The sequence below is a fragment of the Solea senegalensis genome, linkage group LG12 (assembly GCF_019176455.1).
Source record: "Solea senegalensis isolate Sse05_10M linkage group LG12, IFAPA_SoseM_1, whole genome shotgun sequence".
NCBI lineage: Eukaryota > Metazoa > Chordata > Actinopteri > Pleuronectiformes > Soleidae > Solea > Solea senegalensis.
This window is the reverse complement of record NC_058032.1, coordinates 15,690,705-15,717,982: the sequence shown is the minus strand read 5'-3', so window position 1 is coordinate 15,717,982 and position 27,278 is coordinate 15,690,705. Positions and strand designations below refer to the sequence as shown.

General features: G+C 43.5%; 1 protein-coding gene across 1 annotated transcript in view; it reads left to right on the top strand.

The window, feature by feature from the left end:
- The window catches only part of gpc3 (glypican 3), a 103,431-nt gene that overhangs the window by 71,643 nt on the left and 4,510 nt on the right, over nt 1–27,278 (top strand). The window contains exons 6-7 of the mRNA XM_044039446.1: nt 2,382–2,493; nt 17,404–17,590. Of these exons, the coding sequence (XP_043895381.1) occupies nt 2,382–2,493; nt 17,404–17,590 (299 nt within the window). The remainder of the gene's footprint in view (nt 1–2,381; nt 2,494–17,403; nt 17,591–27,278) is intronic.

Here is a 27,278-nt window from a genome sequence, read left to right as displayed (position 1 = left end):
TCGTTACATCCAGGGAACACGACTATCTCCACCACATTTCACAATGACCCTTTTCAATAATTTAAACCTTGCGGTAACAGTGAAGGAGAAGTCAGGCAATCACAAGTGACACTGCAGGGATTTATCGTGTGGACACTGTGGACATCTTTGATAAATGTTTCAGGTCAGTCCATTTAATAGATGTTCAGATATTTCATTCAAGACAAAGGTATTAAGTTATAAATAACTATGTCCTCTTCAGATGAAAATATCATGCATACATATATATATCTGACAATTTGTCATTTGACATCAGATTACAGATTAATCAGTCTTGGGGATTTTGGGTTGGGAGTGACGAGAATGGACAGGATTAGAAATTAGCATATTCCAGGGGGCAGCACAGGTTGGACAGTTTGAAAATAAAGTAAGAGAGTCCAGGTTGATTTGGTCACTTGCAGAGGAGGGACAGTGATTATATTGGACATAATGGAGCTGCAGGGCAGGAGGAAGAGAAGAAGACCACAAAGAAGGTTCATGTCATCTGTGGTGACCCATAAAGGGAGAAGAAGTATCACATGCATCTACTTCATATGTGCATTTCTGGTCTTGTCTACAAACACAACTGCAGCAATAATGCTCATCATGATGTGACACAGAGTAACAGCTCCACTGATTACACACCACATGTCATACCTCTCCTTCTGATCCTGACTGGAGTTGTCATCCATTAAGCAGTGTGACTCTGACTACAACAACCCCCCCCATGTTTATTCTCGCTTTCAGACTGGACCTAATAGCATGGTAATTGGTGTCAGATTAGATTAGGTTATCATTGCAACCAACCAATCTGATCAGCAAACAATAACAGGGAAACGATCAGATAACAAACTGACAACTGAGACTATCAGCAGTTAGAGGGGTTTAGGGGTGATACGTCTAAAATGTAGTCTCCGTAAAATGATCCTGCATTTGTAGCATGAAACACTAACCTGCCTCAGCTCCTTATCCTCACTCAAATCTCTCTCTCTCAAATCCACCTTCCTCTTACCATATTTCCTCTGTTCTCCTCCTTAATGGATTGTACATCTCTTTCCATTATTAATGTGATAATTAGCAGCAGAGAGGGGGTGAGATCATGGCTAATAAGAAGAATAAATAGCCAGGAAATGTAATTTGAGTTTAATAAAAAGTCAGACTTTGGGGACAGGGGGAAAGTGATGAATGGAGAAGGCAGGTAAGAGTGTGTGTGTGTGTGTGCGCTCACAGCAATGTCAAAAAATAGAGCAGAGTATGACCTCATGCTTTTCACGTACACACGCATGTGCACGCGTGCACACATACTCAAAAGGGTCTGTTTTCTTTGTTTTTTTTCGCGGCCATTTTATCCTTCATTTTGCCAACGCCTTATAGCAGATGATGTTTACACTGCTTCCTGCTCATATCACTGTGTCTAGGGAAGATAATGCTATCAATCATACTGTGGCTACACTCCATTTGCGTCATGTGCACAGAAGAAGCTGCTTTTCTCCTCCTCTTTAGCTGCACTTGTTTGTCTGGAAGGGGTTAATTATCAGCAGTGTCAGAAGATCAAGCAGCACCTGCAGGGACATTTTGACATGAGAGACAACAAATGAAGAGAAATGTGCCTTTCTGTCTCACCAGCTCCTCCTCTTGATAACATACACTGCTGTCAACAGAGCGGCGTCTCCTAAGATACTCATAAAGTCATGTAAGAACCTGCCTGCGAGCTGCTCGTTCCTAAACATGCTGCCAGAGCAGGACAAAAGCACATCTCTGCTAATGTCCTCTCATTAACAGCAAATATGATTAAAAAGCCACTAATTACTCGGTTTAATGTGCATGAAATTAATCACCAGGCAGACTTTACATAATAGTTTAACTCCTTTGAGGATGTTGTCGCCTCCTAGTTAAACTCATAATTGTAAAACCTATTATACCAGCAGCTTCTTTGTGCTGACTGAAAGTCCACGTTTTATAGTTCTAAATTATCTGGACATATAAGAAATACTGTCTTTGTGCACAAGAGGAGCCTCTTTAATGTTTATTAAAGCTGTCTTTCAATTTCAGCTGTTGGTAAAAAATGGTAATCCCTCTTTAACTATATAAATAATGTCTCCACTATTGGAAAAGTAAGTTCTTTGGTCAGTGTTACATTTCAAATGAACTTTCCAGCCTCACAAGTTTGCCACATAAACTAAAAACCAGAAGTGCTGCCATTCCTCTTATCAACACTAGATGGCAGTAAATGCCTTGCTTGCACTGAAGGAGCGTTGGTCACTTCATTGTGTCTTTCCCTCATAAAAGGTTCGATCTAAGCTTTCTTTGACACTCCACAACAAAAGAAATGAGTCCGTTTTTCTTATTCTCTGTGCTGACAGGTTTCCTGGGCCCGGTCTGAAGCGACTACACCCAGCCTCTGAGTCCAAGAGCAACAAGCCGCCCGAGCCAATCATCAGCCAGATCATAGACAAACTCAAACACATTAACCAGGTGAGCAGAGAGAGTGTGTTTCTCATGGCGTGTGTGTGTGTGTGTGTGTGTATTCTCGATGTGCCCACTCCTCTGTGGTCTCCTGTGAATGGGGTCTGGATGGAGATGCTGCTGCTGACATCTTCACTTGTAAACGTTGGGGAAAAGTGAGAATGTTGCTGTTCTCTCTCATATTTAAGATAAACTCCACTGGGAACTCGTGTTCAAGGTGATGTCAAATCCTTGTTCTTTTTCAAACACGGCAAAAGAGCGTTGACAGGAAACTTCTGAGAAGACTTTATTTTTGGTCTCAGCTGCTCTGCTGCAAAAAAAAAAGAAAAGAAAGAAAAGAAAGAAAAGAAAGAAAAGAAACCGCTGCCTTATTCACCAGTGTCACCACCTGACACAACCACATTCTCTGACGGGGACAGGATTTGTTGCCTGTGATAGGCAGCAACATTTTTGTCCATCCATCCACAGTAAGCCCTCCCAAAGCTGTGTTTAAGGCCAAAGAGACCCTTTTTACTGCCGCCATCACCATGGAAACCACCTTTTGGAGTGGGCTGTCTGAGCCCAGAGACACTTGCACGGAGGTTCAAAGGCAGCCTCGGTAGGTTGATATATCAGCCCACAGATCTCCTTGTAGTTCCTGGTTCTTGGTGGTTGCACTTGTAGCTGTCAACACGTTGCCGTCGACCACCTTTAACGACCTCCCCCCTCCCAAACGTGTACACACACATACACACGCAGACACACACACACACCAAAAAGTGTGTTTGCGTGTGTTCGTCTGTGAGCAGGAGCGTCTGAGTGCTGCAGGTCTGTCTCAGTGGATTACAAACCTCCTCTCCTGTTTAAACACCCCAAGAGATCTTAAGAACAACGATGGAGCCTTCCTCCCCTCCCCACTCTGACAACCAGAGGCCCTCAAGAAAAACAGAAACACAGGGTTGTGGGTTGAGACGCTGTAATTTTCTTATTACCCGGGCTGTATTACCTCATGCACGCTGGTCATGCTCTAAGCAGGAACAGCAGGATTGTGAGGTGTTCCGTCCCCCGCCCGCCCGCCCTCCTCGAACCCCTGACTGTGTGTTTGTCTTTTTCCTCTGACTTCTTCTCCAGCTGTGTCGTTCAATGTTTTCACCAATCGCTGCGACGGCCCAAACCCACATACAGTTATAATGAGCCAAATCCATCCTTTAATCATAAAAAGACAGGACAAGTACACACTCTCGCTCTAATGCAATAAGCCTTTCAAAACTTCCTGCTCTGACAGGGACCAACATTTGTACCCAGTTGATTGGAAGCAGGGCGGCTGCAGCGCAGACTGTTTACCGTGTGGCTCGTCTTGATGAGATTTACAGGGGAAATACATTTTCGGTTCACAGTCAAATCAGAGGCTGGCCAGTGATGACGTGGCACACATGTGGTCGTTTAATCCTGTTTACATAAATGCCTAATATTTATGCAGATTTTCTCTTCTCGTGGGAGCTATTAATCCCATATCTGATGACCATACAACAGAATGAAACACATTTCTGCCCGACCTCCAACTTCCCTTCTGATCTCGACTTCAATGGGCTGGATTAACATCTGACAAAAACTGGCTGTGCTTGATTGCATATTTCACATGCAGTTAAACTGCCTATGACTCATAGCTGTGCCTTTTTTCAGTTTCTGCAGAAATTGGATTACACACATTTTCTTTCTTTTTTCACCACAAATCATTTCTACATTTTAGGTGCACAAAATAACAGAAACGCCTTAAAATGTGATGCAATATAATACAATAGCCGTGCAATGAATTTCACCCTTTGCGAAGTCTAAAATATTGCATTTTTGTTGCCAGACTGCTCACAGAGGAAATGTTTGTGGCCTTAATTTATGGTGTTTGTGTTTCATGTTTTTCACAAACATGTCTCAACAAGACAGAAATCACTCCCTGTTTACTTTATAGTGCACAGTGTTTACCACCCATCTTTTGAATTTTAAAAATTCATCTGAATGTGTCACATTTTTGATGTCATGCTGCAGATTGTTGCGTCGGTGTCTGAAGTGTCTGAAGTAACACTAAATCAAGTTGAATCCTAACAAATGTAATTGTAATCCATCCAGTAGTTGTCAAAAGAAGGGGTTACGGTTAAGGTTGTTATTATTGTAGTTAGTTAGTTAGTATGAAGGCAATCCTTGGAGACAACACTAACGGGAACAAATGGGCTGTCAAATGTCACATTTCACCAAAGAGACAGAGCTTTAAAGTCACATTATAACGCTGCTAAATGTCCATTGACTCGACGCAGTACTTCATGGTCTGAGCTGCTCTGCGCTGAACTGATGTGTTGTTAACAACCTCTGAAGGCACCAGAGAAAGTGATGTTGTTTAGTTAAAAGCACTTTTACGAGATCTCCGCCTCCTCGCCAGTTGAAAGACCACCAGCCCTGGATGTTGCAGGTCTAACAGCAAATGCACCAATTAGCCATCTTATATGAGAAAGTAGGCCACAACTCACAGATAATTACTTTCATCTGCCCTGTTTATATGTATGAAGACGTTCCTGGAAGTCCACCAGCTCACTGCCATGCTGATAAATAAACTCTGTGTTTCAGTCACTTGATGTGTGTTGTGTGTGAGCGTGTTATACAGAATGTTCAGAGCTCCAGGCTAACGTTGGTGCAGAATTATTGTCCTTCAGCTCTACTTGCACACTAGTCTTTACAAGTCCTGTAAGGCTCTTTTATCCTGCAAACATTTTCCCCTAGAATGAATATGGTCCTCCTCTTGTGAACAGTGAATGAAACCAACGGTTCTTCCAGCTTGAAATGACCCACTTTTTAAAGTATGAATGTGTCCCAGCCCGCAGTACGTGAGATTGTTTCATAAAATATAAGGTCTGCTACACACTCCAACAGTGAAGGGGGAACATGGGACCCCTCCAAAGAATCTTTAATCCCCCTGATGTTACATTTCTCCACTCTTAAGTGTTCTGTGATGATGGTCCTGTGAAATGCAGCTATGCGGCGGAAATGTGTCATTTCTCACGTTGTCAGTGTTGATCAGAGTATCAGCCGATACAGAGACAGTCTGGCAGGGAGACCCTTGCCTTTGTGCCTCTGTGTTGTGGCTAAACTAAACACCAAGAAGGAAAAAAAACTCATGAAGCCGGTCGCCTGTGCTCATAAAACAGCATTTTCTCACGCCTAAAGCAGCTGATGTCATGACGGCGCTGCGGCCAAGTTTAAAGTGAGCTGTGTGCTGTAAATGATGAAGAGAAATGGCTCTGTGCTGTGGTTATTGCTCGTTGACTTGGAATCTTTAAACAGTGCAGGGCTGTGAGGAGCCACGGACATTTTAACATGTGCATGCTTACACTGTGTCACAAATTCTCCTGTGAGGTCCTGTCTGTGCGCTACGCCTTGTTTACGCAGCCTGGTGAAGCCGATTATCTCGACACGCTCTCTCCACGACTGTGTCATCAAGTCGATGAGACTCCGTGATGGAGTTTTCTCGGCGGGAACTTCACTGTTTGTTGTTTCCTGTGCAGAAGGACGAACGTGAGCCTCCTAAATTAGAGCATATTATTTTGATGATGTGTTCTTGTTGTAGAGGAATGAGTTTGTTTTTCTGAACATCTGTTTAACTTCCCAGAGTATTGGGTTTCTCCTCCGAACAGCTAATCTCACAGGAGATGGTTGAGCTAGTGGCAAAATAGGCCAATTATGTGATTGGTCTTTGATTACAGAGAGTTTCCCACTCATTTGTCCGATGAGTTTGCCATTTGTTGGGTCAGACCTCCTGGGATTATTCTGACAGCCTCTTTTTTAGTTCAATTTAGTCTCTTTCACACCAAAATTAGTGGGCACACCTGGGATTTTTAAACATTTTTAAACTGCCAAAAAAGGATTATGATGAAGGAATTATGATGTCACAGATATTTAGGTTTTAAAAAGTAAGGATTGCTGCAAACATTAATGCTAAGGCTACACTAAAGATGAACGCGCATCATACAGTTGTACTGAAGTGAAACATTTCTGGCAAAAACGGAACAGATGGAGATGGAATGAGTGCGTTCACTTGGGTTTTATGTTTCCATCGACGCTGCCTGGAGCTGAGGCCGATGAAAACATGCGTGCATTGCAGGAGTTATTTGACCTGCGAGTTAATGCAGATTAAACATATTCCCACTGGTGAAAAACCCACATAAACCTGGGATTGACCAGTTGAAGTGGAGTATAAGCCTATTTGAAGGAATACATCTACACTACCACAAGCAAGAAAAATATTTTTTTGGCAAAAAAACTTTCATATAGGCCAGTAAAATTGCTCTTGCATGGAAAGAATAACAAACATCTACAAAATGCATGAGTGTTTTTTAGCACCTTCTTTTATTGGCATAGCTTTCATGTCTATCATTCTCTATCTCTCCCCGTTCACTGCCTCTCTCTCCATCCACCCAGCTGTGCTGAGTTGTGTGTGACAGACTCCAGTTCTGTCGCCCTTCCCTCCTCTAGCCACCCACCCTCCTCCTCCCTCCTCCTCCCTCCCCCACCCTCCCCTCCCCTCCTCTAAACTCCTAGATCCCCTCCCACTCCTCCCCAGCTTCCCAGCCTAATTGAAGCCAGAACCTGGGAAAATCTTGCAGGTAGGACAGGAATCCAAGGTGGAAAATAAACCAGAACCTGAGCACCACAAATTCCATCACACAGTCTCACTTCCTGTGTAGCCACAAACGCCTGGGTGGTGTGCGCTCGACACCTTGTGCACGCTCGCACCGTATACTCTCGCTGATATATAACTCTCACACTAGAGCACTTTTTTTTACTGTGCACACATATTTAGAGAACATGTGTACAGATGCATGCAGCTGTGGTACAGGATGTGCACGTACAAGTGGCTGTAAAAACAACAACACTTACAGTGATAAAATATATCACTAGTTATATCATTGTAACTAGTGGTAGTTACTGTAGTTAATGTAAATATAATCAGACTAATAGACACCATGGGTGACAGACAAGGCCTGCTGTTTCATAACATTACACTTGCTAACCTAGGCACTATGGTCACTGCAGTCAAAGGGACTGACCACTGTTTGATGTTATTTACTGAAGGGTCTTGAAGCGTTATTTAATACACCCCTCAGGGCCTCTGTCCTCTTGCCCTCCTGGTTTTTATGTGTGGAGTTCAACTGCTCTGGAAGTGAAGGAGGAGAGATGTCTGTTATGCTGACATGTTTGTGAGTTGGGATTAGCCATGAGGGTTCTGTAAATGAAGTGTGACACTGGGTGTAAACCTCTGACAAGCTGTGGGGCGCTTGTATAGGCAGCGTTGCACATACGTATGTTATCCTTCCATTTTCCGGAGCCTCCTGACTTCATGGCAAGTTTAGGATTTGAGGAGTTATGCCTCCTTAACTTTTGGAATCCGACTATGAGATACCAACCCCCTCCCCCCCCATCTGCAGACTCACACACATTCTCCCACACCCCTCTCCCACCGTGGCTTTCTCCCCTGCTGACTGGGAGGTCAGACAGAGCATATGAGTGCCTTTTTCCTTCCAATTAGTCGGCCTGCTAATGAGGCCCAACCATCCCCTCTACCACTGCCACCCATTTCTTCTTACCTCCATACCTCCACCTCTCGCTGCCTCCTTGTCCTCTCCTCCTCCATCCTTCCACCATCAACCCTGAGGCCCCTCTCAGGGTCACCTCTCCCCCCCCTTCACTCCCACACCTCTACCACCCCACTGGGCGCAATTATCACACAGCCTCCATTTAAAACCTCTGCTGTAGAAGCCATGCACCAGGCTTACTTATCAGGGACCACGACACACACACAGTTTCCATCCGTTGTGTCTCCCGTGTGCGTTTTATTCTCTGAAATGAATTTGTTAAAATCGTTTCATTTTTGTTGAACTGTCAGCGATTCATAGTCACGAGCAGCCGATGCTTCGCCTCAAGTCTCTGAGCTGATCCACACATCCTGGTTTTGATGTCACTGGGCACAGTCATGTGTTGCTGTGTAACAGAATCACCTCTTCCCCCACCCCCCAAAAAGGAGGTCAGGGGTCACACTTCCTGTTTCCTGTCTCTGCTGGGTCATCAGAGGGTCTCCTTGTGAGGGTCAGAGACCTCCTCTGTTTCTTCTCTGCCTTTTGTTTGGGACTTGAGTTCTCTGGGGCCGTCTCTCCTCCTGTCAAAGTTACTTTATCTTACCCACACATCCTGCCAGCTCCATATACTTTTGCAATATGTGGTAGTTCATTTCCAGTGTTCTTTTTTTCTTTGTTCACCTCTTCCTCCTTGCTGCCAAGTTTGTTGTTGTATAACACTCCTTGTAAGCCACCAGCTGAACTATTCATCAGCAGGACAGTTCAGCCCAGTGTTAGGGCTGTCCAAGATAAAAGATGACAATTGCAGGTTGTTGTGTTTTTATTTATTTATTTTTTATCATGGCTCCTTAACAGCGGTGATTCTCTCAGTCTTGCAATAAAACTAGCTGAAATTTCCTAAAGATGTTTGGATGACCTCACGGTGTGTATGCTGCTACAACCTATCATCTATGAAAACAGAACATGAAATGAAGTGTTCACTTCACATGGAGCAACTTCCTTATTCCTTATTTTCATTTGAGACAGGTGTGATGCACCTGTTTTTCAGCGCACTGGAATCGAAATGTACATTTGTTTTAATACAGCAGGCACTTTTAGGCCAAAGATGTAGTCAGTTAATTCATTGTGCATTCTGAAATAATGTCTGAACCTCCATCATCTAGATGAAACTCCTGAATCAGTTGGTGAAGGAGAGGATGCACAAAGACATGAAACTGGCATTGGTGATCTATTGTCTTTGGGGTTAGGGTGATTTTTTTCTTGTTTTTTTTTCCTTTGTTTGAATGTGTTGATTAATTCAGTGAAGCTGCAGTGACTTCGTTCATCTCGGCAGCTCCCACATTTTGGTTGCTTAGTAACAACAGGTGCAACAAAAGCAATTTGGTTAAAAACACCTCTGACTTCTTTCATGCCTTTTTTGAGTGTTACTTGCTGCATGACTCGGTCAAATACTATGGAAGCAAAATGTTGATCCATTTGAGATTGGTGAAGGAGGCAGTAGTTGTTTCAGTACAAGTTGAGTTACGGTTGTAGAGGACAGAAGGGACGGGCAAGAGGGAAGCAGATGATCCGCTGTGGTGAAGCCAAACGAAGACAAAACAGTTTTAGGTGGTTTCCGGTTAAGCTGGCTTCCTACCATCCAATTTAAAAGTATTTAGTTCTTTGAGCTGATAAAGCAAAAACTTAGTCTCGCCGTCAGTCCAAACCAATGCATTGGCCTGGATTTCACCATGTTTTTCTCTCTGTTGTCTTCATCTTCTTATTTGTATTAGCTTCCTCTATTAGAATAGGTCACAGTTGGCTGGGAATTAGGGAGTAACATGCATGCAATACACTCATCATGTAAAATTCATTTTCGGTTTTCGGCCCAAAGACCGAAACATCATGACCAAAACAGAATGTTGTCATGACAAAATTGCAGCCAGCTTATTATTATTATATTATTATCCTGCTTAGAGTCTGTCAGTTTGGAACACAAATAATAAGATGTGAATACACGGTGGAACAGCACCTTAAATGCTGGAAAGTCTCTTTGCGCAGAAGTGCATCCCTAATATAAACACACTGAATCAGCATCTGTGTCAATTCATTATTCTAATAGAAACTCTACCTCCCATATCCAGTCAAGCATCCTCCAGCTCCAGTGAGGTGCGATCATGGGACATGCAGTGATGGTCTGCTGATGTCAAAATGGAGGATTTCCTAGCAACACATGACTCTGGGAACCATGGCAATAACGTGTAAAACAGACAGGCAGCAGACAAAAAGAGATTGTCTGAGGGGCATAATCACATTTAGCATCTAGTGGCCTGTGCAGGAATGGGACTTTTAAACTATTAAACCCCATGCAAGACAATCGGGCACATTCACAGACATAAATCAAGATTTTCATTTGGTTAGGTTACAAAAAAAAAAGAAAAAAGAAAAGATTGAAAATTGTTGTCATACCAGATATATTTAATGCTAGGAGGAGTTTAGGAGCCTTCTGCCTTCATCTGAGGATGTCTGACTAAACAAGACGTTATGTTTTGTTCTTTAAGAAGATAAACTTTCAGCAGTTTATTTAATCAGCTGTTTTAAATGTATGTAGGTGGATCAGGAGTTTTCTTTAGCTTTAAAAGATTATCTACCAGAACAGCAAAGTCCCCGCCAACAACATCCATCCAGGTTTCAGTCTAAACTACAGAAATCTGGAAATAGCCTTATGTGCTTAGTCAGAAAGGTGGAGTGAACATACGCCCAGTTTAATACTGGACTGGAGAGCTGCTTTTTTCCCTCTGTGTGTTCTGTTCCAACTGGAATTAACATCAGGAAATTAATCTTCCTGCATTAACTGTCTGAGGCTGAGCTCCTGTAGCATGACATACTTAACCGTGGACAGATACAGGAAGACTAGAGGGGGAGAGAGAAAACAGAGAGAAGAAGGAGGAGGAGGCATCATTTACATTTCATATTCAATAAACGTTGAATAATGAGTCAGGGAGAACGGGCGACACTGCAGGGCAAACTGCGTCGTTCTGTCTGTCAGTGTGCTGCTGAGGAGCTTTCCATGACTCACTCTGTGGAAAGTGTCTGCTGTCATTCCTCCGTCTGTCCCTCTAGCTGTCTCCCATGGTCTCTCACTCATTCCCACCCTCTTTCCTCTGCTCTTGGCCCATTCGTCTGCACTCTTTACACAGACGCAGCAGCTCAGAGTGCATGTGGGGATTAGGTGCAGGGAAAGTCCATTTCCTTCGTTTTTAAAGAAAAACAGTCTGTGCTGAAAAGTCCGAGTTGGATTTTTCTAACACAGTGACCAGTTTCTCTTCAGCTTTATAAATATACTCTCTGTCATGCAGGGCAGGTTTGGTTTCATAGAGTAAAACCACAGTGAGATACATTATAACGCACATTATTTTGTTTGTTGCAACAATTAACAAAGTCTGGTTAATAGCAGTTTGGATGCCTTTTTGTTTTTTACCATTTTATTGTTATACTCACCAAGTGGAGATGAAATGTGGGAAGACAGCATTATTGATAAAAGACGTCAGAAGTCTGACAGTGTGACGTTCAAATGCAAACTTAAATGTGTTGTTTTTTGTGTGTGACATAATTATATCAATTTGTTTCATTTGATTGTTTGAGACAGTTGTGTCTGACTTTGCCACAGCAGCATCATTGAATATTGGAGGGTGTACAGGACTCTGTAACAGCTAATGTGTTAGCATTTTCCTTTCACCTGATGAATTTAACTCCGATATCATCTCTTCTTTGGTTGGTTTGTCTCAGCAAACTCCAATATCTGCCTCTTCATCTCCTACATGATTCACTATGTCCTCCAGCTAGTTGTTAAAGGCAGAGTTGGAGATTCTGGAAAAACAGTTCGACCAGGCCCAAGCCCCTTTCTTCAGACTTCCCTCCGAAGCTACGCCTCCAGAGCACAGGAATGCGTGACGAACATGGATTCACGAGCAAAGCACAGCATCTCTCTGTAACTTTCAGTACGTTTTGGTGGCGCTAACTTTTTTGGATACTTGTTCAAATGTCAACGTGATGCCGAAAAACAACAAATACTCTCAAAAGATCTTGAAGACATAAAGTGAACCTGCCGGCCCAGTAGAAACAGAGCCGCCATGGCATCATTTTGCAGCCGCTCTACAGGCTACTGTCTGGCAGAGAAGAACCCAAAAGCACGACAGAGACAAAAATCAGTCTAAAGGAGAACTCAGTTTACTTGGTCACAAAACAGCCAGTCAGTTCAATTAGGCAAACAAATCCAATAAACAGCAGGATAGAATCCAGGGGTCATGAAACAAGTCAGATGAGGTAGACTATAGAACTCAGAATGCTGGAGAACTTGAACACAGGACAATACATTACATACATGGGAACTTTTTAACTGCAGGTGAGGAACAGCAGGTGAGGGGAATGAGCTGATTGCATTGGAGAGCAGGATGTGAAATGACATGATTAGTGAGATGGGAAACTGGGAACCAAAAGCTGTGCATCAGAAGACGGAGACAATGAGCTCAAAGGTGAAGCTCCGTGGAACTGAGGGTAAGAATACAGACATGCTGATTTGTGAAAACAGTCTGCGATGTCAGTGCATTTTAAACCCGTAGTGTTTGTAGAAACCGTCGACATTAGATGGTGAAGCATTGTTTTTGTTATGAGCTTGTGGTTAGCAGTAGTCTGTTTGGGAAGTTAAGCTTTAGGTTCTGTAGATTAGATTTATAGACCAGATGTGTTGAGGCATTGAGAGAAACATTCAGAGCAGCAGATTCCGTCTAGGCCGAGTCATGAGTAGCTTGTGCAGACAAGTCGTTTGCGTGGAGAGGAGGACATAACACAGGCCCTGATCCCAATCACACACACACACACACACACACACACACTGACAAAAACCTTCTCTTTTTTTGTCCTGTATGCTTTCTGTCTTCATTACTCATCCTCTCCTAGTTTCAGTGCAAACACCACTACATTAACTTCCACAGTCTCTACATTTATGCTGAGATTTTTTCCTTGGTTTAACCCTTTTAGCTTTTCATTAGCTCTCTGCCTGTGAGTTACAGTGTGACGTACAGTATCATGTACGAGAGCACAGCTGACGACCAGTGAGGGCACGTTGTTTTCTGTCGCTGCAGGTCAACCAGTGGCTGGTCTCTGGGGCTCGGCAGCAGCTGTCGTGTCAAACAGTGACCCTGTGTGGAGTTCATGTCATGTGTGGGAGGCAGTGACAGACTTGTGGTTTCTATGTCTCTGTCTGGACTGGCCTGCACTGAGCAATCTGCCACATGTTTGGGCTTTGTGTGCAGCCTTTGAGCCTGTGTTTCCTTGGTGTGACTTGTGCTTTTGTGTTAAAGGGAGGTGAATCCTGTGGCTTGCGGGATGCCCATAGCTGCACTGATTACATGTTCTGTGTGTCCTGCTGTCTGTGCAAGACGGCCCACAATGCAACTCTCAAAACACACAGGAGAGAGCGTAGGGAATAGTAAGAGCACCAGATTTCTTCTCTTAATGGGAAACATACACAGAGCATTTCTTCAGGAGAAAAAATGTCTTTTTTATTTGTTTCCTCCCCTGCTTCCTTTTGCTTTGAGTTTTTTTTTTAATTGGAGAAGATTCCAGCCTACAGCAACTCGAGGTTTCTCCCTCTTGTGGTAAATCTCGAGGCTCCTGCTGGATCACGCTGTGGCGGCTCAGCCATGCCAAAAGCGCAGCGTCACTGTTCGACACAAGCGTACATCCCACCCCTCCCTGCTACCGCAGCTGTGGCAGAGGCAGCCAGCCAGCGGGCACAAGCCACAGCGCCCTGCCACAGAGGCACATGCAGTACTGCCCTGCCACCCACTGTAAGAAAAAAAATAAAAAGTCATCTGTTGTTCACCCGATGCTATTTATAGTTGGTATGTTCCTAATCCTTTGATCTACAAGTGTCTGAAACTGGATTTTCATTCCAAAATGTAAAGCTGTTTTTAGTCTTGTGAGTAGCTGGCAATGTCAGTCAGTCACTTCACTGCTCTGAGTGAAATAACTCAACAACTATCACCTGGAAGATGTTGTACATTCATTAAAATCCCACTGATCAAAAAAGCTCTGGATCAATGGATTTATGGAGCAACTGAAGTAAAACAACTGTTGTTGTTTCTTCTTCTGACTGGTTTTGTTTCTGGAGTACAGGTGATGCAGGGGTGAAAAAAAAGCAATAGTAATGGCGTAGGGCAGTGGTTAGCAATTGGTGGCCCATGGGCCAAAACTGGCCCGCCAGCATCGGTATCTGGCCCACCAGATGATTTAACAAATCTGATCTGATCTTCACAGTTTTTTTTATCTCATATTGAGTTCAGTGCTTTTATTACTAAAAGTTTGGTTTGAAAACTAAACATACTGCTGTTGTCATGGACAGCCAGGTTTGGGGGCTAAATGTCTGTAAACTATACTTAACTACTTGCAAATGTTCTGTGGCTCAAAGAAAGAGCCGTAATTCTTAAAATTGAAGCGATGCGCTATAAATATGTACAGTACGCGTACATATCACACACATTTGTCTTCACAACAACAAGCTGGTGATTAAAGCCCACATTATTGTTAGCTTAAGGCGGCAAACATGGGTTTTTGTCCTGACTGAAGACGTTTTAAGGCACTTTGCCTGATGAAGATCTTTTGACCAATATTCAATTGCTCACAAAAAAATTGACCCTCGAAGTACAGGTACACCCACTAATTTCAGTGTTAAATAGGCTCTACTGTCTCTGAGCATCACCATAAATGTAATATTTGTGACTTTCATGTTAATCAGCACCACTTATAGACGGATTTGGTGACGGAATTCCTTGCAACTGCTCAGGGTCCTCAGAGAATAACCAAACGACTGTGGTGATCCACAGATGTTTTTCCCTGATAATGTGAAATACCTCAACATCTACCTGAAAGACTGGCACAAACCTTTGTGCACACATTCATGGTGCCCAGATGAGGACGATTATCTCCGTGTTATGTTGTTTCTATGTAGACATGACTCATTGCACAGTGAATCAGAGCACAGCCTGTTTGTTTATGTGTTAAGGAGAGTGTGTGTGGTGTGTATGTTAGTGGTACACTTAGCTCTAAATAAGGGTATGACATTCAGTGTTTCCCCCCTCACTCCCCATACAATATTCGTAAGGATTTGTTCTAAAATACCCTCGACCACATCTTCCTCCTTATGCTTTACTAGTGTTTGTTTGCCTTTTAATTGCTCCACAAGACACCACTCCCCTCCCAAAGTGTGACTGTGTTGCCGGGATACAGACCATGAGGAGGAATTCCTCTGGAGGACTTCAGGCAAACACAGTTCTGTGGCCCAGTACATTAAAGTTCCATTTATCACGGCTGAATGTGTGTCTGGGAAATAACACAGGATTTTAGTGCGCCGCCTGATGGCTTGGCTCTGTCAACAGGTGGCGCTAGACAGAGGACAGAGGTGAAATATTCCTCTGGGTCTGGATTGTCCATCCCTGTGTCTGAGTGACCGAGGTTGTTGAAATGTTTGGGTCATCCTCCGTGTATGGCCTCAGTGTTGGTAAATGAATGGAGGTTTGTTTCGTCAACCATGCTGGGAACAAGCTTATGTGTGTTCCCTGTCTAAACTTAAGAGTTTATGTCACTTGTAAAACTCAGATTGACTGGTTTGTATATGCAGGCGGAGGGAACCGAGTTGTTTATCCTCTGACTGACGTAACTCTGTGATTAGACCTGGTTGTTTTTTGTTTTTTGTTTTTTCTTACCTCCGCTTTCTGTCTCCCACAAATACAAACACACACATTCTGATCCCAGGCAGATGTCACAGCCGACCTGAAACAGGGCCCATGTGAACTCAATTTTCTCCCATAGACAAAAACAACCACTAACAAAAAAATGCATTCTGACATATGCAGATAGGAAGTAAATCAATAAAAAAACAAACAAGAAGGAGGCCGAGCTGTGAGATGAAAGGACGATTGGCGGGCAGGCGGCTGGAATTTAGCACATCTGTTATCTTGGCAGGACCCTCAATCATGTGTGATGCTGTGGAGGCTGAAAGATGGTCTCCAAGCTCACATGTTTTTACCACTGGATACAAGACAGGATAGATCTGTTTCCATCTATGGGCTGCTCTAAAACTACACACCCAAACTGTTGCTGTGAACAAAGTTTTTCAATTTGTCATGGTTCAGTCACTTTTCGTGATTATAAAGTTTGCTATTTCCCCTCTTTTACTTTTGGTCAAGAGGAATTTCTTCACAGTTCAACATTTTTTTATTATTATTATTATTATTGTTTATGCATTGATGAGTTTACCACAGTCCTCCACAAACTCCTGTGGAATGTGTTGCACAACATATTATGAGCTTCTGTAAATCACTTGGAAAAATATTGGAAGTCGAACAACCCGGAGGCAAAACTGAATTAAGGCTCTTTTCCAAATGATAATATTTTAAGCCTTCTCAGTATTGTTGTCTGTTTGTCTTCTGTGTCTGATCTTTTTATGTAAAGCACGTGGAGTTGCCCTTGTGTATGAAATGTGCTATACAAATAACTCTGCCTTGCCTTGCCTTGATCTTGTTTATGTGGCCATCATGGCCAAGTCTCCGTCACAGGAGAGGCATTCAAAGTTATTATTTAAGCCATTAAATGAACTTACTTTTAGTAACACGTAAAAGAGTTAAGTTCAAAAAATGTATGATGACAACTTACTTCGAATTAACTTCATTCCTGTTGGCGTTACCAACTGAATAATCTTTTTTGAAGTTATATTTTTTCAGTGTGGTTAAAACAAAGAGAAAATAGAAAAAGTCATAATAAATACAAAACAAACATTAACATCATTATCTTTCTTGTTTTAGATCTTGGGGTTTGATGTCCACAGGGACAGTTATGTGGTATTATTATATCCTCGTTGGCCTAAGACACCCACTCAGGAGAACACTGTTTGCCAGAAACAACACCATCACACCAGTCTGCTTACCCCACTGTTTCTTTTTCTACCAGTAAATTACATGGAGCCACAGCCGCAGCCCTTTGAATGAATCACTTTTAGGCAAAAATAACAAAACTGGCACCGATAACAAACTGTTTTCCTGCCCGGTGATTATGATTCGAGTTTGTTAAAAACCTGCACTTTTCAAGCTTCTGTCAGGAATTTCCCCTCATACTGTTATTATCATTCTGCACACATTCAAATCAGGAGACAGCCCTTATTTATTTTCACAGCTTAGTTAAACCATTAATGCACACAGGCGCATTCCGGCCACAGAATGATTCATGAAGAGGCTGAGTGCGTTTAAATGTCATTACCTTTAACCATTTCCTGTTTGTCCCACAGTTACTGCGGCTTGTGACCATATCGGAGAAGCGCTGGAGAGCCCGCTCTCGTGGCGGTGGAGTGGATGGGTGGAGCGACGACGGGGAAGAAGGATTCCAGAGTGGTGACTGCGACGATGAGGACGAGTGCACCGGCGTGTCAGGGCTGGGGCCGCCACCTAGACGCAAACGGCTACGGATATTTGCAGGTTGGAGGCTCCTCATAATTCTGACTGTATCCCAAAATCAACTTCAAAGACTGTGGTTTCAAATGAGGTGTTGCATCCTCACTGATGACTTCAAATCACCTTAAATTGCATTTACCAGAAGGGCCAAGAAAGTATGTTGGGCATAACCCATTAAGTTGTTTACATGTATGTCCGCTGACCAAGGTGTAGCTCCACTGTAGTTGGATTGGAAAGTACATGAATAGATTTGGCCTCTTCAGCAGTGAGTCAGAGCCGTCACAGTCCAAACACAGGCAGTGGGCACAGCAGAGAGGTGTTTACATGACTACTGTACATGTTGACACCACCATGACACTATGCCACAGGAGACGTGAGACTTCCTCAGGTAGCTGCTTCACCTCGACTTTTTGACCTCCCCGCTGTCAATCCCATGAAAAATGTCAGCTGTGCTCCCTCGAAGCCAAACATATAACAAATGAAGCTACAAACTGGTGGAAGAAAAGAAACCAAACAGAAAAAGAGGAGAAAACAGACAGGGAGCAGGAACAAGCGGATTTGATCGTTCCATACACAGACACAAAGCCAACGCAGCTGAGCAAACACTGCGCTGGGAGTAGTCCTCCTGTTGAGAGTGTTGTGGCAGAGATTTGGGTTCGTCAGCCAGAGAGCAAGAGCAGAAACCTGGGGATAGCACAGAAATCCTTCAGGGGCCATCGCTGCTGTTAACCTGTCTGAGCAGCTCCGCTTCTCTTCCACGACCTCCTCTGGTTTACAGACGGCTCCTTTAATACACTGACCTCCATCTTAAAACGGTAGCATGTACCTTTTAAATATAAAAGCCATTGTCAAATGAGTTCACAACATTCCCACGCTGCACACAGGAAGTCATTTGTTTTTATGTAAAGACGACAGAGGCAACAGCGACATTGTGCTCGTTAAGTGAGAAGTCAGGTTGGAGTATGACTGAAAACTCAAAGAAGTGCCCTCAAAAGTTTCAGAAGTGAATTCCGTTGCTCGAAAAATTCAGCAGTTAATAAGCAGAATAATAACACCTCAGCACTTTATTATTTTTCTGTGAATTGCTTGTTTATCCCGTGCACCTCATGTGCACTCGTGGCTGTGTCTGCAGGCACATATGCGCCTGTTTGTGCTTGTTAGTACACGAGCTAGTCATGTTTGCAGACCTTGGAGAGTCACTGCCCATTGACAGATAAACAGATAGCCACTGATAGCCTGTGATGACCCAGAAAAACGCTGACCTAGCAAGTCCACTCAGCCCATTTTGGTCAAACAGGGGGCCTGCGGTTCAAAGGTCAACCTAGAGTATGTGGCCTATTGCGCTGCCTGTCTGTGCTCTGCTGCACTGAGATGGACGAGTCAGATCTGCTTTCACAAAGCCCCAAGTGGAGCAATGGTGAAGCACACACACACACACACACACACACACACACACACACACACACACACACACACACACACACACAGACAGAAAGGAGCTGGGAAAAGGTGACAGGAGCTTCAACAACAAGGTGCAGACAGGAGAGAGTCAGGAGTGAGACCCCCACACAGTCCAGCTGTCACCCTTCTGACCACACAGAGGATGTTCCCAAGTGTGCGTAATGATTGATCTGTCCTCGCTCTTTCGCTACACAGATTCCATAACCTCCTGATCACTGACGTTACTCACTCACAACACACAGACACACACATGCTTACCCTCCTGACCAGTCAAACCCTGCGTCGCACATTCCCCAGAGAATTCCAGGCCAGTAGAGCTATTCCAGGACAGGCCCCAACACACATGCACACAAAACCACATTTCCCCCAGGGTAAGGGACCGGACTAGTTACAGCTTACAATTATAATATTATTCAGAGACTTGAGTTGAGTTGTGTTTACCACCATCACACCAGCTATAGTCATTTACAACTTGACACGCATAAAAAAACACGATGAACTAGTGATGGTCGGATGGTTTATATAATGCTAAAATGTTTGGTGGCCCCCTCCAATATAATATCGTACATCTCAGGGGCCTTTTTGTATGGCATAATCTATGATGTATGTGTTCTGGTAGAGACTGACGATGATGTGGATTCACCTGTGTGTCAGTGCTTTCATGCACACCTGGACTCAGACTGTAACTCCTCTGTGAGAAACTACGAACCTGCCACATCGACTCCTACATTTCTCTCAAAGCCTCTCTTCATTCACTTGTCCACACGTCACTTTTTTTCCTCCCGTTTTTACTATTTCAAATTTGCACCGCCAAGTTGTCGGACTGCAGCCTTGCCAAAAAAAAAAAAATCTCTTAATGCTGAGTAGTTTACCCCTACAGTGTCTCTGCCCTCGTAAAAGTGAAAACCTGCCAGTGAGAATCACTTGTTTCAAGCTGAGTTACAGTTCTTGTCGATTTCGGGGGAAATTAATGGCAACGTGATGAAACGCACACTGGACAGACTCACTCGACATTAAAACACCGTTAACCCATTTTAATGTTGTGTCTGATCAGTGTTCAAATCACTTCACTGATCTGGAGGAAATGTTCGTTTCACTTAAAGTAAAGATGGAATTACTCCATAGAAACGTCCACTCAATCCTAAGCCACTTATAAAGATGACTTTTTAAGAGTCTTACTGCTAACTGCTAGACTGAACGACATGTTAAAGTGGGTTGCAGTTGCAGTTTGGAAACATTCATCAGTCTGAAAGCTGTGCAACCCCCGAGCTCTGCCCTGTGTGTCTTCTTGGTGAGTTGGACGGGCTTGTACTGTACCTCACTGCTGTTCTCAGCAGGAGCCGCGTGAATAGACCTGTTGTTATGTCTCCTGTGCTCAGACGTTTGGTCACTGCAAGCACTTTGCAGGAAAGCTTGTCTTTTTTTTCTAAGCTTACAAGCATTTTATTATTGCCAGGGGTTAGCAAAATACGAAGTCGAAATATTCTTGTTATGTGAAACACGCAGCTTATGATGAGAGGCTGGGCCAGGCTCACCTTTCAGTTCTGCTGCAAATTTTGTGGCTGGAACAAAGGGGCGAGTAAAAGAAAGAAAGAGGTGATGAAAGAATGTGGGGAGAGAACAGAGAGAGACAAAAACACCTTTGATAACTCTAAAGGTTGATACACTGGGGAATCCAAACATATTTTCCTCTGTATGTCGGGTGAATTTGCAGTAATATGTGCTTGCAGATACGAGATCCTTGTATGTTAATTAACTGAAGCTGTAACCTCTGACCTGCGGCACCTGATAGCTGAGTCACATGGCGCCAGTGGTCCACAGCAGTGTTTGCCACATGTCTTCATCATCAAAGTGGCCATAACCCAGACCCTGTTGACTTAAGCTCAGGCAGTGTTGCAGACGTCCACCATGTATGTTGTTTCCACCTTGTTAAGGTTTCATAGAGCTGATAATCTCAGCTACTGCACTCATGAATGTGCCCTCAGTTACAGAGTTGTCCACATGTGGTTGCCAGGTACAGGGTTAGCGTGAGACAGACGGAGATGGGCTCAGACGTTGCAGATGTGCAAGGATGAGTGCAGGTGTTTGCCCACATGTCCTGAGTCTTCTTTTGGACTTCGGCAGCAGGCAGATGATGATACCAGCTGGATGGTACAACATGCTGACCTCACCACAGAATCATTGTGTGAGGCCTGCCTCCACCACCTGCTGAAAAGAAAGGAATGTTTAGCCCACGTTTCATCTGACATGCTGTTGCTGGTCGTGGTCGAGTCAGGTCTAACATAGCAACTCATAATATCATGGGTTGTACTTTAGTGTTTGAAATCCTTCATTTGTATCCACCTTAGAAACACAAGCTAACCAAATGAGGCAGCAGTGAACCAGGCAATGCGGCATTCTCACAAGCTAAATACGCTGATTTTCTCTTTGGATTTTGGGGCAAATGAGAGAGTGGTTTACAAAGGCTAGAAATAGGGGGTCTCAAAGTGGCGGCCTGGGGGCCACATGTGGCCCTCCAATCAATTTCATGTGGCCCTCCAAACAATATCAAGTTGTAATGAGTAATTTCTATATGTTTTTAATTTTAAATGAATAGATTAATTTTGCATCATAAATGTTTTTTTTATTGTTGCATATTAAAACAACCACTTCTATTTTGAAATGATCCAATCCAACTTTATTTGTAAAGCACTTTAAAACAAACACAGTGGACCAAAGTGCTGTACACAATAATAGATGAAAAGATATAAAAGAAGTAAAAGACACTCACACGAGGCAATAGAGTACATATATTAAAAAAAAGGAATTAATACAGCATATTGATGATATGATATGAGCTCATAACTTCCACCGCAACTGTTGCTGTTGGCTTTTTTTTACTTGACTGGCCCCTGACTGACCTGAGGAGACCATCAGTGGCCCACAGGTCATTTGAGTTTGAGAGCCCTGCTGTAAACCAAAGGTCCTGCTTGTTTGTAAGCAGTCCCATGTGTAATTGATCACTTATTTGAATGTGGCACATTATCAACACACATTTTGATTAGTTAGATGAGAAGAAAAACTGGAAAACAAATCGCCTCAATATCGCTCACCATGAGCCCATTGACTGTATGCAGGTTCAATTGATATTGTTAATGTATGAATCAATCACATGAGAAATACATGCATTGTGTGTAAAATTAATAAGCATGGTGTTGACTTTATGAGGTGAGCCTTTTATTGAATGGTTAAAATCAGTTTTTCTCCTGATGACCGTGCTGTCAGCCATGTTTTTATTGAGTTTGTGCCTGTTTGGCTCGTGGTGGTTCTAGGCACAGGGAGCAGTGTACACCGCAGTCAGGACTGACTATGAGTCTGTGTCTTATTCAACCACAAGTGAAATAAAAACTCAAATATGACTTAAAAGTGAATATGCAGTACTGTTACAGTATATACTCAACTGTATTTAGTTTAAAGTGCCACAGCTGAAATTACAAACCTACAAAAAGTACTTTTAACAAAGATTCCATTGGTTGTGATTATATATATTTTAATTTCTGCAACAAAACCTGAGTTCCAGAAGCAAATAAATAAATATAGATCTATGAACAGATTATGTTGCTAAATTTATGGTGATTTGCAGCCTCATTGAAAATAATTCCTAAACGTTTTAGAGGGGGGGAAAATCACTGCTACTCTTATGCTTGGTCTGTTAAATGTTTTTATGCTATTAATGTTGAATTTAAAATAATGTCTGCTGAGGGGGTGTTGAAAGGTTAGATGGTGTTGGTGATGGAAAGGCAGATAATCCGTAACCCACGGGAAGTGTTCTGACCCAATGTTCTTTGCCTCTGTCCCTCTTGAGCTTATAAACAGCCTCTATAAATTCAGCCAATACTCTTCCCCACCTACACCACGCCCCTCACAAAAATAATGAAGCCTGCCAACATCTGTGTAAACAGGCTTGGTTGGTGAGAGCTGCAGTCTCTCACTCTCCTTCCTACTGGAGTCCTACCTACCTATGAGTCGCCGGTTCTGGGGCTGAATGTTGTGGCAGTTGAGGGGATGATGGGAAAGAAAAAGGGGAGAAAGAGGGAGGAGAGGCCGAGGGGGATGAGGTTACACTCTTATTGGACCCTTGTTGGTCTTCCGCCATCAGTCCAGGAGATAAAACCCTTAGATTGGCCAGAAGGCAGGAAGAAGAGCCCTGGTTTTAATTTCAGTGGATACAAGCACACAGAGCTGACTGGGTTCTCACCATCTACATAAGGGGGGCCCACCAGCGTTTGATTCATTTTGTGGGCCTGTGCATTTTTCTGTGTTTGTGTCTGCCTCTTGGAAAAGCGTTTGTTTGCCCAAGAGCTTTATTTACATTCACAGGCACTTTTTGGACGCACTAAATTGATTCCAGGCCTGTTCCTGGGTCGTGTCCATCAGCTCAGCCACAGTCCACAAACACTCTGCACACAGCGGGGCCATTCTCGAGGCCTGCTGCTCTGCTGCTTGCCGCTGCTGTGACACACAGCAGCCATTTTGTGGGAATGTCTTAAAAGCCCAGTTGAGAATTTGGGTGATTTGCATTTTACATGTTAACCCTCTGCTCCCACCCTCACTCTCTTTAATTCTCCCTCTCGCCAACATATTTTTTCCAGCAGCCTGCTCTAGTTCTGTTTTTCTAACCCATTCTTGAAGGAAGCTCAACAATGCAGTGAACATTGCAGGAGTCCTGCTGTCGATAGACTCAGAGCTGCTGGAGAAAACCACAGGCTAACCACTAAAAAGAGCTGAGAGAGATAGAGAACTGCTCAACAGGCGCTCACTGCATGTACAGTCAAACCAGCCAAGTTGTCACTCTTGGCTGTATTTCTATTCTGCCTCTCTATGACAGGAATGTAGGGAAAGTTCTGCTTGTTTGTCGGCAGGGACATTTGCACAACACACACAGATCTCAAACTGCCAGCTACATTTCCGTCACTGCACACACTGCTGGACCCAGGAGGAGAATGTTAACAGATCTGTGTGGGATACTAGTTTTCCTCATTATTAGAAGATAAAGACAGCATCCGAAGAATGTTTTCCTCAGAGGCTCCTTGACCAAAACCATGTCCCCCAGGCCAATCTGAAAAATTGACCCTCCGGTCATCAGTTCAGCTCTGTGCACGACTACTTCTTCCTCTCTCCCCCTGATAAGAACCGCCATTGTCCGGTCTTTTCAGAAACACCCTTAACTGGCGCTCCCTGCCAACCTCTGACCCTCCGTCAGCACCGACCTCTAAGTTGCCGAGGTTCACAGGCCTCCTCTGTACACAGCAAAGCTCCCCACCCTGAACAAGCCCCTTTGCCCTCAGCATAGAATCACCTCTTTGTATGTTTGATTTGTTATGGTTTTTTACCTCTCTCACTTACTCACACATTTTCCACCCTCACAGCGCCGGCACTAGGAGGAATTCTTGGTTAAAATTTATGTCCCTGTTTCAAGCTTTTATTTCTCTTCACTCTCCTCTTTCTACTATGACATTAGTTACTGGAAATGGAGACTATAAATACATCAGAGTAAATTTCATTTCGACAGCATATCGAGAGGCCAGTAGGTTCAAAGTGCGGGTTGTCTACTTACCTACACCACTTCCCTTCACTGACCATGTTAATTAATAGGCATGGACTTGCACTTATCCCACAAAGCAACAATTCAGAAAGTGTTTGGGAGGGTTGTTTTCCCCTTTGACAGCTGGGTGTATTCCTTTCTTATCAGAGCAAAGCCACACATTCAGGACTTCCAGATTAAGATTCACTTTTCTCCCTGTGGGTTCTTGTTGTGTCTTGCTTTTTTTACCCGTATGCCTGCTTACCTACATGTTTTTTTTCAAAACTCTATTATCTCTATTTGTGTCCTCAGTCCTCTTTGGCATCACATCTCCTTGTCTTACACGGTTGCACTTTGTGTGGGAGGGTCCCTCATCCCAGAATAACAGTGAGTGTTGTGGAGGCTGGAGGGTCAGAGCAGCGTAAAGAGCGGTGCTGTTGCTAAGGTCCGGGGAAGGGCCTCCTCAAGGTGTTGGCCTGACATTCCCAGCCTCTCCAAGTGCCCCTGTGGTCAGCCTGTGGGTGTGGAGGCAGACGTTCACATTCCCACCAGCCTGTGGACAGAAGCATCTTGCTCAGCTCTGCTCTCAATCAGCAAACCAGCCCTGTCCAAGTTGCTAAAGTTGCAGAATGCGACCATGGAGCCAGTAATTACAACTCCGGCGTCTTATCTGTTACCCTCCAAGATAAGACCCAATCAATCCTATCATGTTTTACAGAGCTATTGTCTATCTTAACAGGATACTACACACACACTCACACAGATGTGCACATCTACATTATTTATAAATTAATATTCATCTTAGGACACTATTGATTCCATTTATTTGGACAGCCTATAGCTTGACCATAACCTGGTTTTGGTCTCCATGAGGACTACTGGTCCTGACAAGGTCAGTGTTTATGCCAGAAAAGATGCAAAAGAGATCACAAATACAAATACAAATACAAGTACACATACCACAGCTGGCCTAACCCTAACCTCATCCTAACCATACAACATGTCTTCACCTTTAAATGTAATCATTTACATTGCTTTTTTCCCACACGGTCGACAAGTCCGCATAACGTGACTGTGTAAACAGATTTAAGTCCCCACAACATGAGTAATACCTGGAACAGACACACACACACACACACACACCCATATGCAAACTCTAGCTCCTCAATTTCTAAATGTGCTCAGTTTAATATCCAAGTGAATAGTTTGTTCTGTACAAATGAGACGAGTGATAAAATATTTGCTCCACTTTGGAAATCTTCAATCTATAATATTAAGCTGTTGAATTTTGGAAACCTAGATCAAATTTGGCCAGAGTAAGTGTGTGTGTTGTGCACACACCGTCTGCCAATGTAGCAGCAATCTAAACCATCGCTCCTGTTTCATAAGGAGCACCTGTGTTTGGAGACTTAACATTCCACATACTTATCTGACCAAAAAAGGCCTTTGTGCATAGCACACATGTACTGAATAAACTGTACTGGACCATGAAGGTACACACTCGCCTGAGAGATTATTATAATATCTCGACTGGCTACCGATGTGCATCTTCTCCCAAAATTTCAACATCTTAAAGTTTGATGCATCTTCAGATTGAGATTCATGTAATGCGGCACAAGTGACTGTACTTTTTGTGCATCACAAAATCACCTGTAGTTGTGTGCTTTTCTCTCACTGTTGCAGTTTTCCTACATAGTTTGCTTGTTGTGACAACTGCAGCTGGAAACGACGAGCCTCAGGCACAGAGGACTGGTGGACTGTTCCCTGCAGACACACATGCAGAATATACAGAAATGCACACACACTGCAGCCGCCGCTGCCACTGAATAAAAGGTATTTATTTCCCTTCTCTCCTGCAGAAAGGCAGCTTAATCTACAGGGAACATAAAGCAAAGGCCTGAAAACATCCCAGGCTGTCAACTTACGTGTGACTGCCCTGTCTGCTCACAGTGTTCAGTGTAACCAATCAATGGTTGGACTCTTGACCTCTCCCCTTGGTCGTAACTCGAGATCATAAGGCTACGACAAAGCTAGCAGGGGTATGTTAGCAAGGTGGTGTCCTTTGAGGAGTGATCGCCTGAAAATGGAAGGTCTCAATGAACAGGAGGAGGAGGAGGAGGAGGAGGGCTTGGCTCCATTGAAAGCCTCAAGGGCCCATGTTGGTTACATTATTCACAGCCTGGATTGTGGCTCTATTTATAGCAAGGAGTTATCCATCTATTTGGCTAATTGTCCCTGCCGCTCTACTGTCCTGGCTCCTCCCTAAAGGGTCCCAAAAGGAAAGGAAAAAGACTCAGAACACTGAATCTGGATTAGTCCTGTCTGTGTTGTCTACTCTTTCACTCTCGCTCTGTCTATACTTTGCTGCTCCTGCAGGCACAGGTGTTCATCACTAATTATACCAGGATATTATTAGTCCCAGCCCTGTGTAGGCGTGTTAGGGGATCTAAGTTTGCATAGTGTTCTGTCCCTATTGGGTTGTTTTTAAAGCCTATAGAACAAGGCCCCTCTGTGGTGCTGCTCATGTCGAAGTGTTTAAACTAGCAAGAAAGAACCTTTTTTTTTGGCCTACATGGTTTGAGGATTTTTTTTTTTTAACAGCCAGGGACCTTTTTTCACTCTTTATTATTATTGACGCTGTAAAGCACACCAACACAATGCTCTCCCACTTTGTCTCTCGCTTTTTCA